Source organism: Thamnophis elegans, chromosome 12 (genome assembly GCF_009769535.1).
Source record: "Thamnophis elegans isolate rThaEle1 chromosome 12, rThaEle1.pri, whole genome shotgun sequence".
Taxonomy (NCBI): Eukaryota; Metazoa; Chordata; class Lepidosauria; order Squamata; family Colubridae; genus Thamnophis; species Thamnophis elegans.
Window position 1 is genome coordinate 6,096,896 of NC_045552.1, and position 20,591 is coordinate 6,117,486.

A 20,591-nucleotide genomic window follows, 5' to 3' on the forward strand; every position below is an offset into this window, starting at 1 on the left:
AGGCTGGGAGGCAGTGGGGGCGTGGCCAGCCTATTTGCCGGTTCTCCAAACTACTCAAAATTTCCGCTACCGGTCCTCCAGAAGCTGTCAGAACTGGCTAAATACCACCTCTGCTTCCACTGTAACCTGCTGGACTTGTGCCACTGTGGTGCAATAGAGATAGTCCTTGACTTACAACCACCATCAAGCCCAATGTTTCTGTTATTAAAAGAGACCTTTGTTAAGTGAATTTTGCCCATTTTATGACTTTCATCGCCGCTGTTGTTCAACAAATCACTGCAGTTGTTAACTTAGCAACATGGTTGTAAAGTGATTCTGGATTCCCCATTGATTTTGCATATCAGGAGGTCGCAAAAGGTATTCACATGACTCCAGGACACGACAATCATCATAAGTATAAGTCTGTTGCCAAGCATCTGGATTTTGATCACTGCAATGGTTATAAATGTGGAAATGGTCAAAAGTGACTTTTTTCAGTGCTTTTATAACTGTGAATGGTCACCAAATGAACTGTTGTAAGTTGAGGACCACCTGCCTGTCTATTTTTTGATTCTCTCCTAGTGAGGACCCTCAAATTTTCCAAGAGCAGATCTTGCATGCAACAAAATTTCATTTTCATGTATGCCAATTAATGTACATTTAAAGTTACAATAAAGATATTGTTCTGTTCTGATCTGATCTATTCTGATCTGATCTGTCCTGTCCTGATCTGTCCTGTCCAGTCCTGTCCTGTCCTGATCTATCCAGTCCTGATCTGTCCTGTCCTGTCCTGATCTGTCCTGTCCTGATCTGTCCTGTCCAGTCCTGTCCTGATTTGTCCTGTCCTGATCTGTCCTGTCCAGTCCTGTTCTGCCTGATCTGTCCTGTCCAGTCCTGTTCTGCCTGATCTGTCCTGTCCTGATCTGTCCTGTCCAGTCCTGTCCTGATTTGTCCTGTCCTGTCCTGATCTGTCCTGTCCAGTCCTGTTCTGCCTGATCTGTCCTGTCCTGTCCAGTCCTGTTCTGCCTGATCTGTCCTGTCCTGTCCAGTCCTGTTCTGCCTGATCTGTCCTGATCTGTCCTGTCCAGTCCTGTTCTGCCTGATCTGTCCTGTCCAATCCAGGTCTGTTCTGCCTGATCTGTCCTGTCCTGATCTGCCCTGTCCTGTCCTATCCCGTCCAGTCCTGTTCTGCCTGATCTGTCCTGTCTTTTGCTTGTAGAGCCTTCAAAACGAAAAGGCCCTTCCAGGAACCACAGAACGGCAACCTGAGACGGTGACCCATTATTTAGCCAGGAGCTTAATTACCTAATTCCTTCATCCATTATGTATAATTCCTTCATCTATTCAAATGAAGAGTTACTTTTAATGGGTTACACTTCAAAGAGGATTCAAATTCGAACACGGTAGGCAGGGATATTCTCCTTCCTTTATTACTCCCGGTACAGGAAGGTATTCTCCCAATATGGAATGTGACACACAGACCTCTGGGGTTTTCCTTTTAAACCCCTTAAAATCTTCCCTTTGCTCTTGTCTCTTACGAGTTCCTTCTTTGCCTGCTGATTCCTGCCTGGATTGAAGCTGCTAAACTTCCAAGGTCATGCCGTACAAAGTGACAATTAATTGCATGGTATTTTTTGTAAGGGCTCAGTGGCTCAGTGGCTAAGGCGCTGAGCTTGTCGATCAGAAAGGTCGGCAGTTGGGCGGTTCGAATCCCTAGCACCGCGTAACCGAGTGAGCTCCCGTGACTTGTCCCAGCTTCTGACAACCTAGCAGTTCGAAAGCACGTAAAAAATGCAAGTAGAAAAATAGGAACCACCTTTGGTGGGAAGGGAACAGTGTTCCGTGCATCTTTGGCGTTGAGTCATGCCGGCCACATGAACACGGAGAGGTCTTCGGACAGCGCTGGCTCTTCGGCTTTGAAACGGAGATGAGCACCGCCCCCTAGAGTCGGGAACGACCAGCACATATGTGCAAGGGTAACCTTTATCTTTACCTTTTACCCCAATTTAAACAAACTGGTTTCATGAACTAAAATAACTCAGGTTTGCTTTAACTATGGTTTGTTGAATTTGTTCACCTTTACTTATGAATTTTAACTTGTAGGCCTTGTAGTTTTAAGGCAATCGCTTTCTGAAGCTACGGAGTTTTCCACAGAGTGGGGTTTTTTTGGGGTGGGGTGGGGTCTGTCAATTAATTGAAGCCGTGATCCATTCGCTATCAAAGCGTGATGTAACATGCGTACCTTTTAATAGCTGGGGGCAGCTTCGTCCTCTTTTAACTTGTGGGTGTTTCCTTTATAGGAATATCAGCTTGTTTATCAGAGGGAGGAGCACGGCAGGGCAAAAAGATTCAAGGCGGTTATTATGATGAAATTAAATCCTGGTCCTCTTTCCCAGGTATCATAGTGGGGGGAGGCATTGTTTATGTGGCCTTTTTAGACCTATCCAGGCTGATATCCAGGCTGGGCTGCATGCCGTTCTACCATTCTGCCTTTTTTATTTTTATGTCTCTATATCCTGCCTTTGTTGTTTTTATTAATAACTGAAGGCAGCAAACATAATTAATACTCCTTCCTCCTACCTGTTTTCCCTCACAAAGATGACTCTGTGAGGTGGGTTGGGATGAGGGAGAGTGACAATTCAAAGTCACCCAGCTGTCTTTTATGCCTAAGGCAGGACTAGAACTCACCGTCTTCTAGTGATTGGCCCAAAGTCACCCAGCTGTCTTTTATGCCTAAGGCAGGACTAGAACTCACTGTCTCCTGGTGATTGGCCCAAAGCCACCCAGCTGTCTTTTATGCCTAAGGCAGGACTAGAACTCATTGTCTCCTGGTGATTGGCCCAAAGTCACCCAGCTGTCTTTTATGCCTAAGGCAGGACTAGAACTCACTGTCTCCTGGTGATTGGCCCAAAGTCACCCAGCTGTCTTTTATGCCTAAAACAGGACTAGAACTCACTGTCTCCTGGTGATTAGCCCAAAATCACCCAGCCGACTTTCATGCCTAAAGTGGGACTAGAACTCACAATCTCCTGGTGATTGGCCCAAAGTCACCCAGCCGACTTTCATGCCTAAGGTGGGACTAGAACTCACAATCGCCTGGTGATTGGTCCAAAGCCATTCATCCGGCTTTCATGCCTAAGGCAGGACTAGAACTCACTGTCTCCTGGTGATTGACCCAAAGTCATCCATCCAACTTTCATGCCTAAAGTGAGACTAGAACTCACAATCTCCTGGTGATTGGTCCAAAGTAACTCAGCCGACAAACGCCTAAGTTTGGACTAGAACTCACCATCCCCTCGTGATTGGCCCAAGGCCATTCATCCGCCTTTTATGCCTAAGGCGGGACTAGAACTCACTGTCTCCTGGTTTCTAGGCCAGCCCTTCTACCAATCCACCAAATCAGCTGAGGAACATTCAGTGGGTCTAGATTTGATTCCTGCTAGATTTGCAGCCTTTCAACCCTGTACTTCTCCCCTTCTGCAGCTACTTGCGGTTCTTAAATGAACGCACAGGCAAAAGATGTTTGATGGCTCCATCTCTCCTTCTCTTTGAGAAATTGTACAGGCTGTGCGGGAGCCAGCAGAACAAAGAGTAGTTACCTGCTTCTTTTGGCCTCCTTGTTCCCTTCTTGGCTACTGTGGTTGAGGTCAGTTTTTGAAAACAGAAGGTTGGCTTATAGAGATCTTTAGTTGCCTGCGACTTGGGAACTCACACATGGCGGCTTGCCAAAGTTTGAATCTTAGCTTCTTGGAAGACACGGAGGTATTAGCTGGCCTGGCATTTGGTAATGGGAATCCTCCATGGATTTGAACACGGAGCATTTTCCTCTAGCAATCCTCTATTCATTTGGTCTCACAAAGGCAGCTCCAGATGGCATGGTTTTCAATCCCGATTCATACCTCGTGTATTGAAACTGACGCTGGAATCATCTTTATTTCCGTGATCTTCAACGGCTTGGAATAGACGGGGATCACCATGTTCCCTCCAGCTGAGCAAACGCAGACTGCAAAAGTTATCATCCAGACATTCTCCTGCTTTCAGAGCTGCAACAGATTCTGGGGCAGGGTTTCTCAACCTTGGCAGCTTGAAGATGCATGGCCTTCAACTCCCGGAATTTCCCAGCCAGCCATTGCCTAAAGAGGGAGTGATATAAGTCTTAGGTTGCCATCCTAGTTCAGGGCAGGAGTGTCAAACTCAAGGGCCAGGGCTGGATGCGGCCCATGGGGTACTTAGATCTTGCTCGTGGGGCCAACCTGGAAACAGAAAATGACCCGCGGTGCCTCTACCAGCGAAAATGGAGGTCGGGAGGGCCATGCGTGGCACCCCCGGGCCACCATTTTTGGCCACGACTGCCTCCTGCAGCCCTTTGCCAGTGAAAATGAATCTAGGGGTGGGGGGAGGCTTCATGCGGCCCTCCCGGGCTCCATTTTCACTGCCAGATGGCTATCAAAACAAACTAAAATTTAATAAAAGGAGAAAAGTTTCCCCTCTTGCATTTGAGCATGCGAGAAGGGCCAGGAAGGGAGAAAGGGAAAGAGGAAAGACAAAGAAAAAGAAGGGAAGATGGGAAGAGAGCAAGGAAGGAAAAATAGGGAAAGAGGGGAAGGAAGAAGAAAGGAGAATGAAGAGGGAAAGAAAAAGAAGAAAAGGAAGGAAGGAGGTTATAATGAGAGGGAGGGAGGGTCTGAGGAAAGTCCTGCCTTAGCACTTGGCCCCCATAGGTGATGTCAAGATGGCCACACCCACCATCACCATGTCCCCGTGCCCTTCCGAGTTGAAACACAACCCTGACGCAACCCCCAATGACATAGTTTGAGACCCCTGTCCTAGGTAAACACTAATTCTGATGCTGATGTATTTTAGATCTCCCTAAATATACTTTATGCCCCTGATCTGGGCCCAATGAAGGAGAAACTGTCTTTTATTTGGAATCGTAGATGCAATAACCTTGCCTGCGGCCTTTCTAATCACCTGTTGCAGAAGAAAAAGTCGTATTTTCACGCATGAATCTGGCGCTCGTAACCAGCTTCCTTTGAAGCTGCAATAACAGTTTAACAACTGTGAGAAAGGGCTTTTTATTGTGGGAGCATTAAATGTTTTTTGCCTAATGATCGAAAATAATAAAATTCTAGCCTTTGACGGTTAAGAGAGCATTAAAAGGAAATAGACGGGCTGGCATCTAGGCAGGGTCTCTTCTCCCAGAGGATCGGCTGCGGTTTATTTATATTGTGCAGCTTTTGGAGACAAATCCAGAAGCTTTTCCGACTGATAAGATGGAAGCTTTCATCCCAAGCGCATAACCACAAGGAAAGCCAATCCTGCCCCTAAGATCATAGTCCTCCAAGTTGAAATCCAGGGTAATTCCCTGTCCTGACCAGCTTATAAACAATCTTCCTTCGACATGTGAGCGTTCGTTTTGCAATATTTACTGTTGCAAAGATGCTTAAGGGGTACTGTAGGCAATTCATCCTTTATTCCAGAGGTCTCCCAACCTTGGCCACTTTAAGCCTGGCGGACTTCAACTCACAAGAGTGGGAGATTCTGGGAGATGAAGTCCACCTATCTTAAAATGGCCAAGTTTGGAGGGGGGGAAACTGTTCTATGGGAATATGCATGAAAATATTCCCAGCTGAACATTGTCCAGTCACATCCAGTAGTTCAGCTAGATGTATATTATTTATTTTAAATTGAGACCCTCCAGGTACTTTGAATCTCCCCTAATTCTAGCTATTGGGGTTTATTGAGGTGGCAAAATATCTAGAGAATTGATATTATTCTAGTCTACTCTACTCTAGTCTAAGCTAGTCTAAAATTAGAGGTCCCCAACCAAATTTAAGGGACACGGTGGCTCAGTGGGTAAGACGCTGAACTTGTTGATCAGAAAGTTCGGCTGTTTCAGTGGTTCAAATCCCTAGTGCAGCATAATGGAGTGAGCTCCCGTTACTCGTCCCAGCTTCTGCCAACCTAGCAGTTCCAAAGCATGTAAAAATGCCAGTAGAAAAAATAGGGACCACCTTTGATGGGAAGGGAACAGCATTCTGTGCGCCTTTGCCGTTGAATCATGCCGGCCACATGACCACGGAGATGTCTTCAGACAGCGCTGGCTCTTCGGCCTTGTAACGGAGATGAGCACCGCCCCTTAGAGTCGGGAACGACTAGCACATATGTGCGAGGGGAACCTTTACCGTTACCTTTTATCCCAATTTAAACAAACCGGTTTCATGAACTAAAATAACTCAAGTTTGTTTTAACTATGATTTGTCAAATTTGTTACAATTGTCTGCAAAATAGGTAACACCAACAATCGAGTTTGAAAATGATTTGAGCTTGCACCACACACTAAGACAAAAGCTGGGTGCAAAAAGTAATATATATAAAACCCCAAAATACACAATGGGGCTTAATGGGTAAACCAGGTTCGAGCGTAGCTCCCTTCTGCATAGCGAGACTGTAAAGCAAACAGCATTCAGAGTAGCATTCACATTTAAACAAATGCATTTAAGAAGAAATGAAAAACAATAAAAACGAGGCACTATAGAGGCAAATCGTTACAGACTATTTTCATTCTTCTCTTTTTTTTTTGCAGGGAAAGTGTTGATTTTTTAAAAAGAAAAGTAATAGAGATGGTACGGCAATCTAACTGCTCGCGTATAACTTTTCTCTCACACAATCTGGATGTGTCCCCATACTAGGAGCCAGTAAGTACTTTTGACGAAATGGGAGAATCATTTTTCCTCATTGAAAAATGGGACTGGAGAGAATAACTCTGCTTTCAAGATTAGCTTGATGGATTGTGAAGAGGTGTACACTCATGTTCCATTTCTGGAGTTCCCGGGTATAAAAATAGAGCCCAGCCCATTGTTAATGCCGAGTTACATAGCAAAGATGGGAGAGTGAATGAAAAAGCCATTAGCTTTGCATTTTGTCAAGGAAAAACTGGTGTGTTTTTTTTTTTTAAATAAAAAGACACCTCATCAAGAATTACGTGTCTGGCAATCCTGAGAGACGGTTCCCAGGAGCACTTTCTCCTCTATGCCATGTGAAATATGTACTGCTTTGCAGTGCGTATTTTACCATTTTTAACACCCTTAATGTACCTTTAATTTACTGCTCATCATTCTTGTGATCTGCAGTCTCTAACAGAGCACACACATACACACACATATTAATTTTAGTGACATAACGGCATGGTAAATAATAATAACAATAGCAACCGTAACAACAAAATATACCCCCACTTATAAAAAAAAGATTGCCCTTTTTAGGCTGATTTAAGGGTTAATAGCAATTTGGGAGAATAGCCCTGACGAGGGCTGGGTGGCTTATCACCAAAACGATTTTAGAATGGAATGGAATGGAATAGGATAGGATAGGATAGAATTCTTTTATTGGCTAAGCCTGATTGGACACCCAAGGAATTTGTCTTTGGTGCAGATGCTCTCAGTGTACATCAAAAGACAAGATACGTTTGTCCAGAATCCTAAGGTACAACACTTAATGATAGTCATAGGGTACAGATTAAGCAATCAGGGAACAATATCAATATAAATGTAAGGATACAAACAATGTTTATTAAAACAAAAAAGGAAAAAAGTGTATGCTTGTATGCCTGACTACATAAATACATAAATATTATACATATACATATAGATACATACACACGCATATATATATATACATACATACATACATACACACACACACATATATATACACGCACACATACATAATATACACACAGACATATATACATACATATACATATACATATACATATACATATACATATACATATACATATACATATACATCATATACATATAATATACATACATACACATGCATATATATATATATACATACATACACACATACACACACATATACATACATATACATATACATACACACACACGCATATATATAAACACACACACATACATACATATATACACACACACACACATATATATATATATATACATACATATATATTTATATATACATATGCATGCATGCATGCATACATACATACATACATACATAAAAGTTTATGCATGAAATACATTTATTCATTTATTTTAGGTGATGTATATAGGCGGCTTACAGATAACAAAAACACAGTGTGGGAAAATTAACATAATAAAAAAATAGTAAAAAGAAATCGCCCCCCCCCCCCCTTCCCAAAGTTCCCATCATGGTAAGGCTGGGTGTCAATCTCGGAGTAGGGGGGGGGCGGGGTGAAAGGGCCCGCTTCCTTGAAAGCCCCTCCCTTCGGCCCCTCCTCCCCTCCCCCGCCCTCCCTCTCCCGCATGGGAGTTGTAAACAGTTGCCTCCCCCTTCTTTCGGCAGGCCCCGCCCCCGCGGCCCCCGCCGGCCCGGCCCCCCGCTCGCATCTCATTAGCATAGATTAACGCCGGGGGAGCCGGAGTGCAGGTGCGGAGCCGGCGAGAGGGGAAGCGCGAGGCGGCAGAAGGGAGCGCGGCAGGATGCGGTCGGCGCGGAGCTGCAGGCACTCGCCTTGGGCGGCCGCGGCGGGGATTGTGCTGCTGTGCCTGGCGGGCCGAGGTAAGCGCGGCGGCGGCGGCCGAGGCTGCTTCGTCTCTCGCCCTCCCCTTCCAGCCTCGCCTCCTCCCCGGCGGGTGCCTTGCGCCGCTTCCCCGGCCAACCTCGCCCGCTTGTCCTCTAAACACTCACCGGCGGGAAAAGACGACCGGGAGCGGGGCAGAGCCGAGCCCGAGCAGCCGGGCAGGGACCCCGGCATCCTCCCGGGGAGCCCAGGACCCGCCGCTCTCTCTCCCCCCCCCCCAAGCCCCGTCCTCCCTTCTTTCTGCCCGCATCGGGGTGACCCTAACGTCCCCCGAGCCCGCTGCAGCAGCTAAGGGTCTGGCGAGGGGGCCGAAGGGGAGCGAACAATGACGGAGCGCCCACCCGCTCGCTCTGCCGGGGCGCGCTGCAGGGGCCGCGCTGCGCTGCTGCTGCTGCTGCTGAGCCGCCCGGCGAGGCTTTGTTTGAGCGCGGGTCGCGCGCGCCTCTGTGTGTGTCCCGTGCCCACTCCGTCCGACGAGCCACGCGTGGATGGCTTCGGGGGGTCCCCTTTCCCCCCCTCCCCGGTTCTCTCTGCCCGAGTAGTGGAGAAGGTGGTGGTGGTGGGGGGGCTTTGCGTTTGGAAGCCCCCTCGCCCCTCTAGAGGATCTTCCTTCCTTCCTTTCAACTCCTAAATCTAATTTGGAGGGAGGGGGGTGGACGTTCCGTGCTGCTTGCGCCTATTTATTGCGGAGTGGAAGTGTGTGTGTGTGTGTGTGTGTGTGTGTAAAAACCTCCCAATTTCTGAAGCCCCTCCCCCCCCCCCCCCCCCGTCGATCCGTGTCGGTGTGTTCAACTCGGATGCTGCTGCTCTTGATCCCCAGTTGGGGAAAGGGGGCTGGTCGGTGGTCGCTTCCTTTTGTTTTCGTTGAGTGCCACGTCTAAATTCTTCGGCTCGGGCTTTTATTGTCTTTTCTTCTTTTATTTTATTTGCATCCAATGGATCGCGGTGCTAAAAAAAGACAGTTAAATAGCTACATCATCTCTCTTTCCCCCCCTCTCTCTCTCCCTCCCTCCACCTCCTTTCTTTTCCTTTTGCCCTCATTCTTCTCTCCCAGCAGCAGCAGCCACGAGTCCCCCCCTCTTTTCCCCTGTAGAAGGGGAAAAAAAAACGTGTGAAGCGGTCCAGCCTCAATTCCCATCCATTTCTCAGTCGATCCTCCTTTGTCACATTTTTTTCCATCCCCCCCCCTTTCCTTTCCCTTCCCTGCAAGGCCATGAGGGGGTCTTGACCACTGAATCCCACTCTCTCCCCCTCTCCCGCCGACCTTCCTGAATGTGCCTCCGATCAATGGGGAGAATTGTACAAGGAAAAATGGCGTTTCCAAATCACATACCTCCCCCCCCCCTTCCCCAAATCCTGGATATCAATTCCCATCTGATGCAGCAAGCACAGGGAAGGAGAGGAAAAAAGGGGGGGGCGTGTTTGAGGGGAATGGAGAACAAAGCCCCGGGAAAGTAAGATTGGGGAAAAGAAGAAAAAGAAGAGAAGTGAAAAATAAACATTTCGATATCCAGGAGCAGCCTGGATGGCTTGAATTTAAGGACAAGGATGTGTTGTCCCTAGGATTCCAGGTTTTTTTTTTTAAGTGTTTCCCTTGAATGGCCTTGGAGGGGGTCTCGCTTGCCAGCTGAGCCAGGAAAAGGGCCTTTTATATCTCCTTCCACTTTGATGCGGGTGGGAAATTCGTAGGAAAGGTCAGGATCCCTTGCTTTACAGAACAAACCTGAACTTTTACTTTGTAAGTGGCCTCTCAATCAATCTACATCGATGGGTCTTGTTCCCCCCCCCCCCCCCCACACTCTTTGGAGAGGTCAAGCTTTTGCGCCGGGCAGAAGTTCCAGCGTGGCGGTTGGAGTCTGCAGTCCTGTGAGGTGTAAGCGCCTCCCAAGCCGGCTTCTCTCCGCTGTGATCTTTCCTTGCAAAGCCGTCCACCTCTCTCGCCCTTCACTGCTCAAGGATGCAATTATAAGGCCGGCCAGCAAATGGCTGGGACGAGAAATTGCGTGTGGCAGAAGGCAAATGGGGCTTGAAGTCGGGTTCCGCGTTTGCAAGCGGGATGACCTTTACAGGGTTCTCCTGCCGAGCTTCGATCAGCTCGGTTTAGGTACTTTTCAGCTTAGGTAATTGGTTTGTTTCATCACCGTAATAAAATGGGCAGAGGCAGTTGAAAGAGTGCATTCACAGAGGGCGACTGGAGGGTCCTGGCTCGCTCTTCAGCTGGAAGGGCTAAGACATTAATATAATATACGTAAATGTTAAAAGTCCAACTTTGCTTAATAGTTTCGTGGCTGCGTTCGGAGATTTGGTATTTTGCAGAACTCTCCGTGCATCATTTCCCAGTATGGGACCTGGGATTAATGATGAAAATACATGTTTAGGAAAAGGAATTTGGAAACTGTAAAATGTTCTTGCTTAAAGATACGTGTACATTTTGTTCATTTTGGGACAAGCCTGTTAAAGCGCATCCAATCCCTGGGAGACTCTTCTTGGGTAAATGTGGGCTGTCTAGGGCAATCTTTTGGGAGAAAACATCCGAAATTGCTGATCGAGTGAGAAAAGCTGTCATCCCCCCCCCCCCCCCAAACATACCATCTTTTTCAGTAGCTTAGAGCCGAAATCTCAGTTTCCCCAGGACGGAGCAGCCTTGCAGATTCCGAGTCCGATTTCAGGCAGGTTCGGCTTTTGTTTGATGCCTTTTCATCATCAGGGCAGACCGAAAAGCCCGATTATTTATTTATTTATTCTAAGCTCCAGGCTCCGCGTTTCTTTTTCGTTCGGGCTGGAAAAGCAGCAGAAAAAAAAAAAGAAGTGTGAATGCTGTTACATGCATGAGTCGCTCAAAATAAAACTGTTGGATGTGTCTCCCATCGCTTGGTTTAAAAAAAATATGTAAAATAACAGGGACAGAAGCTTTTCTGGCAACTGGGAGAGAAAGAGGGAGAGAGAGGATAGGAGGGAGAGAGACAAAGAGAGAGGGAGGGAGGGAGAGAAAGAGGGAAGGAGAGAGAGGAAGGGAGGGAGAGAGACAAAAAGGGAGGGAGAGAGAGGGAAGGAGAGAAAGAGGGAGAGAGAGGAAGGGAGGGAGAGAGAGGAAGGGAGGGAGAGAGAGAAAGGGGGAGGAAGAGGAAGGGAGGGAGAGAGATGGAGGGAGTAGTGAGGGAGAGAAAGAGAGAGAGGAAGGGAAGGAGAGAGAGAAAGGGAGGGAGAGAGAAGGAAGGAAAGAAAGAGAGAGAGGAAAGGAAGGGAGGGAGAGAAGGAGAGAAAGAGAAAGAAAGGGAGGGAGAGAGAAGGAAGGAAAGAAAGAGAGAGAGGAAAGGAAGGGAGGGAGAGAAGGAGAGAAAGAGAAAGAAAGGGAGGGAGAGAGAAGGAAGGAAAGAAAGAGAGAGAGAGGAAAGGGAGGGACAGAGACAAAGAGGGAGGGAGAGAGGGAAGGAGAGAAAGGGGGAGGGAGAGAGAGAAAGAGGGAGGGAGAGAGAGAAAGAGGGAGGGAGAGAGATGGAGGGAGTAGTGAGGGAGAGAAAGAGAGAGAGAGGAAAGGGAGGGAGGGAGGGAGAGAGAGAAGGAGAGAAAGAGAAAGGGAGGGAGAGAGAGTGAGAGAAAGAGAGGGGAAGGGAAAGAGGGAGGGAGAGGGAGGGAGGGAGAGGGAAGGAGAGAAAGAGGGAGGGGAAGGGAGAGAGGACAGGAGGGAGAGAGACAAAGAGAGAGAGAGAAAGGGAGGGGGAGAGATAAAGAGGGAGGGAGAGGTAGGGAGGGAGAGAGAGAAAGAGGGAGAGAGAGAGGAAGCGAGGGAGAGAGAAAGAGGGAGGGAGAGGGAGGGAGGGAGAGAGAGAAAGGAGGAGGGAGAGAGAGAAAGAGAGGAAGAGAGAGAGGGAGAGAGAGAGAGAGAAACCCACAAGTTTTAAAGCAGAGAAGGACATTTGAAAGGCAGAAGCGCTGCCTGCCAAATGAAAGGGTTTGCTCAGCTGAGATGGGAGATACGGTGGGTGTTAGATGGGCTTGCGCAAGAGGGAGCGATGTTCAGCCGGCCGGGAGGGGGGGGGGAAGCGACAGCCGAAAGTGCCTGTGATAGGGGTGGAGAGGAGGGGGTGGTGGTGGTGGGTGAGGATCTGGTTGCAAAGAAAACGGAACCTGGTCCTGACTTTAATTTTGTGACTTTGCAACGAACTCTCTTCTGTTCCTTATCAGAGGCAGCAGGTCCCCGCACTGGGTAATTGCATTCTGCTTTAATCAATAGCTGGACTAAATCTACTTTCTAGGTCAGGGAGTGGGGGGGGGGGAGAAGGAGGGTGTGTTTCTGTCCCTCCTCTTTCTTTCTCCACCGCTCCTTCCCTCCCCTGCTTTTATTCATCCTGCAGGCCGCAGAACTGGAATATAAGGGTGTGGGCACCGGGATCAGAGGAATGACAGGAAAGTGTCTTCAAAGCAGCCTTTGGATGGGTGGCAAATGGTAATTACAGAGGCGATGGTAGAGTTTGGAGTCCTGGGGTTTGTCCAAGGCCTTGGGGCTGCAAGCCTCATTAGAGGTTTTTAAACATACATAATACTTTTTCCCTCCTCCCATTTTCCCCCACGACAACAACAAGCCTTGCAGGTGGGTTGGGCAGAGAGAGGGAGAGGGAGAGGGAGAAAGGAGAGAGGTAGAGAGAGTGGGGAGAGTGGAGAGAGGTAGAGAGAGGGGGGAGAAAGATAGAGAGGAGAGAGAATGAGAGACAAAGAAAGAAAGGAGAGAGGTAGAGAGAGATGGAGAGAAAGGAGAGAGAGAATGAGAAAGAGAGAAAAAGAGGAAGTAGAGAGAGAGAGAGAAGAGAGAGGTAGAGAGAGGGGGGGAGAAAGGAGAGAGGGAGTGGCCCAAAGTCCCCCAGCTGACTTTTTGCCCAAGGCAGAACTAGAACACACGGTCTCCTGGTGATTGGCCCAAAGTCCCCCAGCTGACTCTTTCATTTAAGGCAGGACTAGAACTCACCGTCTCCACACAATTGGCCCAAAGTCCTCCAATCTTTCATGCCAAAAGCAAGTTCTAGAACTCACCTCTCCTGGTTTTTAGTCTGGAGTCTTAACCATTGAGACCAAACTGGCTCAAAAATGATGCATCCTTAGATGTGGAAGCCATTCTCTCTCCCAAAAAAGAGGCCTATATTTGTCAGAATAAGGCAGTCTGCACATGCTTAAAAGTGCTGTGTTTGGCATTTTAATTTCTGTTTGCAAAGCAAGTGACCTAATTGGGTTTTCCTTCCTTCCTTCCTTCCTTCCTTCCTTCCTTCCTTCCTTCCTTCCTTCCTTCCTTCCTTCCTTCCTTCCTCTTCTTCCTTCCTTCCTTCCTTCCTCTTCCTCCCTCCCTCTCTTTCTTTCTTTCTTTCTTTCCCAGGGACAATCCCTTAACCCTGAAAATGAAAGTTCTCTGGCCAACAGGCTTGTCAGCTGAATATTTTCAGAATAAAAGACTTTTCTAGAAAAGCAGGGTTTGAAAGAAGACAGCTGGTTTTTGTTTTTTTTTTAAACATAGCCTTGAGAAGAGAAAAGAAACCACGGAGCATCTCGCATGTTCTATCTATATAGATTTATGAGCTTCTGGTGGCAGGGGCAGTAACTCTGAAACGAAGGGCCTTGGGTAGCAGCTTTTAAGTTCCTCAAAACGAGCAGCAGATCCACATTTTGAAAAAACTTCCACCTTCCCTTCCCTGCCGGAACTCTGAAAAAAGAGGGCCGGGATTAAGAACATACCTGTGAAATGGAGAACTTCTGGGCATTGTGTTGAGGTTGCAGTTTGGCTACTGTTGAAAAGAAAAAGTTGGTCTCCTTCGTTTTTCCCCCCCTGTAAATTGCTCATTAATATGCGCATTAGAACACCCAGCCCTTGGCATGAGACCCCCCACCGTGGGGGCACACTCCCAGGTCTGTATCCAAAGAGAACACACACTGTGTGTGTGTGTTTGTGTGTGTGTAAAAGAGAAAAACGCAGCCCCCCCCTTGCAAAAAAAAAAGAAGGGGGGAGTCCAGAGACAGCCACCGAACCCTTTTATGCAAATGTGCTTACAAAACACTTCCTCCGTTTGATGCCAGAATTAATTGTTGCGACAGCTTTTTGTTGTGGTGGTTTTACATGCATAAAATAAGTGGCTAGAATGCAGCCAGTGGTTTTTTTTTCTTCTTCTTTCCTTCCCTTTTTTCCCCCCCTTCCCCTTCATCCTGCTTGCCCTTGCTCTTTTTTGTTAATTGCGAGGGTGGAATATTTGGTGGGAGAGAAACAGATTTTCCACTAGGCTAACTTTTGTGAGAGCTCGAATCTGGCGTTTTGCTTGGAACACGTCGAGTGTAAAAAAAGGATGCCCTGAAGAATGCCAGGCCTGCCCTTCCCTCATTCTTCCCTATTGCCTTTATTACATTGATAATAACAAATCTGATCAGAGGAGAATTGACGCCTGCGTGGACTGGCATAAATTACCGCGTGTACCATGGATAGCCAGAGTAACTAACAGAGAAATGTTAAATGGTATTAAAGGCAGATATATGATAGCAGTGCTCCAATATTTGAGGGGCTCCCACAAAGAAGAGGGGAGGGGTCACTCTATTCTGCAAAGCCCCTGAATGTAGGTAAATAAACAATGGATGGAAACTAAACAAGGGGAGAACCAACCTAGAATTCAGGAGAAATTTCCCGTGACCCAACAAAAGCGCGCACGCCAAAAGCGCAGCGACAAAACCCCGTCACTAAAACCACGACATCATCAACACGCCGACAACAGTGCGGCAACAACAGCGCGTCGACAGAAGGGCAATTTAAGTTAAGGTAAGGGTTAGGTTCAGGGTTAGGTTCAGGGTTAGGGTTAGGTTCAGGGTTAGGTTCAGGGTTAGGTTAGGGTTAGGTTTAGGGTTAGGTTCAGGGTTAGGGTTAGGTTCAGGGTTAGGTTCAGGGTTAGGTTAGGGTTAGGTTTAGGGTTAGGTTCAGGGTTAGGTTAGGGTTAGGTTTAGGGTTAGGTTTAGGGTTAGGTTCAGGGTTAGGTTTAGGGTTAGGTTCAGGGTTAGGTTAGGGTTAGGTTAGGGTTAGGTTTAGGGTTAGGGTTAGGTTTAGGGTTAGGTTCAGGGTTAGGTTTAGGGTTAGGTTCAGGGTTAGGTTAGGGTTAGGGTTAGGTTTAGGGTTAGGTTCAGGGTTAGGTTTAGGGTTAGGTTAGGGTTAGGGTTAGGGTTAGGTTTAGGGTTAGGTTCAGGGTTAGGTTTAGGGTTAGGTTCAGGGTTAGGTTAGGGTTAGGGTTAGGGTTAGGGTTAGGTTCAGGGTTAGGTTAGGGTTAGGTTCAGGGTTAGGTTAGGGTTAGGTTTAGGGTTAGGTTCAGGGTTAGGTTCAGGGTTAGGTTAGGGTTAGGTTTAGGGTTAGCGTTACGGTTAGGGTTAGGTTTACAGTGCACTTCTGTCGCTGCGCTGTTGTTGGCACGATTCAGCGCTCATGTATCCATGGTCATATGGCCAAAGGCGCACGGAACGCTGTTACCTTCCCACCAAAGGTGGTTCCTATTTTTCTACTTGCACTTTTACGTGCTTTCGAACTGGTAGGTTGGCAGAAGCTGGGACAAGTCACGGGAGCTCACTCCCTTACACGGCGCTAGGGATTCCAACAGCCGACCTTTTCAATCGACAAGCTCAGTGTCTTAGCCACTGAGCCACAGCTTCCCTTAAAATAGTTAAAAACAACAAGCAATGACAAATCTACGCCAGAAGGAGGGGCACACAGGCTACCTTGGGCTTAGAGACCCCTTCCCTCTTTTAAGCAGGTGAAAGATTGTTTTTTTAAAAAAAAGAGAAAAAGAAAGAAATGAAGAGAGAAACAGAGCACCTGTAGAACACCTGGAAGCAAAGTGCCCCAAACTCCCACATTTTACAGATTCCCAGGGAAGACAGTGTGAGTTTTGACCATGCTTCCCTCTAGATGCCTTGAAAAAGCTTGATCTGGTTGGTTATTCCACCCCTCCCCTTTTTTAATGGGACCCCTCCAGCTTGTCCTTTTGAAAAAATTGCATCTTGAGGAGTGTGGATTGCTGAATTCTCTGAATTAAGTGGAGGTTGAACCTGGTGGGTGGAATATTGTCATTCAATAACGAATGGAAAAGAAATGGGCACGTAACTTGAATGCAGTGGTGGGTTTCAAAAAACATTCGAACCTACTATGTGGGTGTGGCCTCCTTTGTGGGAGTGGCTTGCCGGCCATGTGACCTGGTAGGAGTGGCTTGCCGGCCATGTGTTCTCTCTCTCTCTCTCTCTCTCTCTCTCTCTCTCTCTCTCTCTCTCTTTCCTTCCTTTTGTCTCTCTGTCCCTTTTTCTTTTTTTCTTTCATCTCTCTCTCACTTTTTCTTTCTTTCTTTTTTTCTTTATTTATTTCTACCTTCCTTTCTGTTTCTCTTTCTCTCTGTGTGTGAGTCTGGTCTGTCTGTGTGTGTGTGTGTGTGTCAGTGGTGGGTTTCAAAATTTTTTGGAACCTCTTCTGTAGGTGTGGCCTGCTTTCCGGGTCCACTGGTGAAACCTCTTCTAACCGGTTCGGTAGATTTGACGAACTGGTTCTACCGAATTGGTGCGAACTGCTAGGAACCCACCTCTGCTTAAATGTGAGAAGGAGTGTTTTCGGGTTATGGGGGCAATTTTTTTTAGTGCTATCCTAACCCAGTGATGGCAAACCTTTTCGGCACCGAGTGCCGAAATGGGAGCACACGGATGGGCGGGCAGCACCGAGTGCCAAAAAGGGAGCAGTTCCCACATGCGCACATACTTCACATACGCATGTGCACTCATCTGGACCGCCACCAGGAAGAGGAGCTGCCCTGGGGGCATGCGCGCACCGGAAAATGAACTTTCGCTTTCTGGCACGCACATGGGTGCCAGCCGGCAAGTCTTCCAATTACTGCCGCGCATTGGCATACACCGATCAGCTGACCTCATGCTCACACCGTCAAAGAGAAAACCAGCTTTTCCAGTTTCTGGCACACAATGCCAGCTGATCCTCGAGTGCTCATGTGCACCAGAAACCCGGAAAAGGAACTGGTGACGCCGCATGTGCCAGGCGACATGGCTTCACGTGCCATTTCGGGCACGCGCGTTATAGGTTTGCCATCACGGTCCTAACCAATGGCCTCTGGCAGTGTTTTTCAAGCTGGACAACTTTAAGATGTCTGGACTTCAACTCCCAGAATTCTGGGAGTTGAAGTCCAGGCATCTTAAGTTCCTAAGGCTGGTTTTGCTGTCCCTTCGAAATGCACAAAAGACAAGTTGCCTCGGAAAGCAGAAAAGGAGCAGAAAGAGTGACGTTTTCTTCCCAGGTTTTTTGGGGGGGCGAAAAGAAAAAAAAAAAAAAGCACACTGCCAGTTGCAGATGGCGAATTCAAAAGAGCGATCTGCAATTTGGCAATCACGGAGGATTTTAGCTTCAAATGGCAATTTCTTTATGCGCGTGTTCTTGTTCCTTGATTGGTTTTTGTGTCTATCTGTGTTATGTGTGCGAGGAGGGGTTGATTTGCACGGTGGAGGGCTGTGAGCAGAAAGCGGGCTTGTTTGCACCCTGCTAAGTCACGGGGGTGGGGTGGGGTGGGGGACGAGGGGGTGGGGAAAGATAGCCCTTTGTTATGGGGGCGACTGCCTTTGTTTTGGAGAAATGGAGGATGGGAACTTGATTTTAAAATGGGAGGTGAAAACTGGAAATACGAAACTGCTGCCCGGGCTGGGCCCATAACGTAAGTGTAGGAAATTAGCACTCACCCCTCTATTAGAAAAAAAAATGAGATTTTTTTAAGGAAATATTAAAAGGGCAGAATATTTCCCCTAAAAGGGAGGCAGAAACTCAGCCTCTTCCCACCTTTGTCAACGGGCCATTAAGGCCTGAGCCAGTCTGTTCTAGATCTACCTCCTTCAGGCAGAGCCGTAATAGGAACCCCAAAGTCCTTTCATTACCTCATCACCCAGCAAAAGTCAACCAAGCCTGGGACTCAGGACAGCCTACAGAGTTGCCCCTGCATGACCCCATGGGAGCCTGACGACCAATCAGAATACACGCTCAAATTCAAAAGCCCAGAGAGGGCATAAAACCCAGGGACTCTCAGCATCGCTGCCCTTCTTTCCTTCAAGATCTTCAAGATATATGATCCTCTTTTCCCCTAGGACATCAAACCACGTGGTCCGGTCGGCCATTAAAAAAAACAAAAACATCTTTCCAAGCAGCCTCCGTGTTTCCAGGGTCTTTCTCCCCACTTGGAGCTGAACCCAGAAGGACATTTCTTACAACATTAAGTTTGCAGGGGGTCCTTTGGGATAAGACTTTCCATCGCTAAACAAAGGGAGCCTTTCCCAATTTTACAACCTATTTGTCATGGTTGTTAAGTGAATCACTGCAGTGGTTAAGTCGTCCTTAAGCAAGTCCAGCCTCTCCCCACCCCTGACTTTGCTCACCTGAAGCTGGCTAGGAAGATTGCGATCATATGACCCCGAGATGATGCAAACACTATAAATACATGCTGGGTTGCCAAGCATTCGAATTTTGATCATATGTGTCCGTGGCATTGCAAGTGTGAGGACCGGATAGATGCCTTTTGTTTTTCGAGGCCGCTGTAACATAAAAACGGTCGCTAAGTGAATGTAAGTCGAGGCTACGTAGGTGTCCTTCATGAATCTGCTTGAATCTTGCTTAAGTTACAGGGAGGTGGTGGAAGAGATCTGCTGTTTGCGAGGGCATTTCGTTCTGTTTTGGATGATGGAAGAGATCGTACAAGAGGAAATTGATGACCTTTGGCTGGATCTAAACCCCTGACCGCCCAAATCTTTTGGGCACCAGGAACTGGTTCCACGGAAGGGGTTTTTCCCGAGTCCAGAGGGAGCGTGGCTTTGCTTGCTGCCTGCATCCCACGGATGGGGATTCACTTGTTTGCGCAGACCGGTTTTTTGGTATGCCCGGGACCGCGGTGTCTGTCCATGGGCTGGGGTTTTGTGACCCCCTGATCTAGACCACACCCCCAAGTCTTATCTTTGAAGAAGGCGGCTTCTGATCGTAACGCCATTCATGCAGCGGAGTTGTTCACTTCAGCCCCTTTTCTTCCAAACCGAGGCCCAAATTGCCTTGGATGGCAATTAGACATCTGGCAGGTTGGCACTTGCACCTGCCGAAATCTTGTATAAAATGGAACTGAAGCTGCTCTTTGGAAAAAAGCCTCTTGGTCAGGATTGCTCTCCATTCAGCTGCAAACGGGGAGGAAATGCTTCTTGGGTGCAGGAAGAGATTTGTAGGAGTCTCTCTCTCTCTCTCTCTCCTCTCTCTCTCTCTCTCCCTCTCTCTCTCCCTCCCTCCCTCCCTCCCTCCCTCCCTCTCTCTCTATCACTATCTCTCTATCCCTCTATCCCTCTATATCTATCTATTGATCTCTCTCTCTCTCTCTCTCACTATCTCTCTCTCTCTCTCCCTCTATATATCTATCTATTGATCTCTCTCTCTCTCTATCCCTCTATCCCTCTATATCTATCTATTGATCTGTCTCTCTCTCTATCCCTCTATCCCTCTATCCCTCTATATCTATTGATATATCTCTCTCTCTCTATCACTATCTCTATCTCTCTCTATCCCTCTATCCCTCTATATCTATCTATTGATCTCTCTCTATCACTATCTCTCTCTCTCTCGCTATCCCTCTATCCCTCTATATCTATCTATTGATCTCTCTCTCTCTCTCTATCCCTCTATCCCTCTATATCTATCTATTGATATCTCTCTCTCTCTCTATCCCTCTATCCCTCTATATCTATCTATTGATATCTCTCTCTCTCTCTATCACTATCTCTCTCTCTCTCTATCCCTCTATCCCTCTATATCTATCTATTGATCGATCTCTCTCTCTCTACCCCTCTACCTCTCTACCCCTCTATCCCTCTATATCTATCTATTGATCTCTCTCTTTCTCTCTCTCATTCTCTCTCTACAAATAGTCCTTGACTTACAGATTTTGTTTCTGACTGTTCAAAGTTACTGCACCAATGAAAAAAGTGACTTAATACTGGTTTT

At 47.4% G+C, this 20,591-nt stretch overlaps 1 protein-coding gene across 1 annotated transcript in view; it reads left to right on the forward strand.

Moving 5' to 3' along the window:
* Positions 1-8,410: 8,410 nt before the first annotated feature.
* Positions 8,411-20,591, forward strand: part of CADM4 (cell adhesion molecule 4) — a 160,382-nt gene continuing 148,201 nt past the window's right edge. Inside the window, exon 1 of the mRNA XM_032228201.1 lies at positions 8,411-8,547. Coding sequence (XP_032084092.1) covers positions 8,469-8,547 — 79 coding nt within the window. The 5' untranslated portion in view covers positions 8,411-8,468. The remainder of the gene's footprint in view (positions 8,548-20,591) is intronic.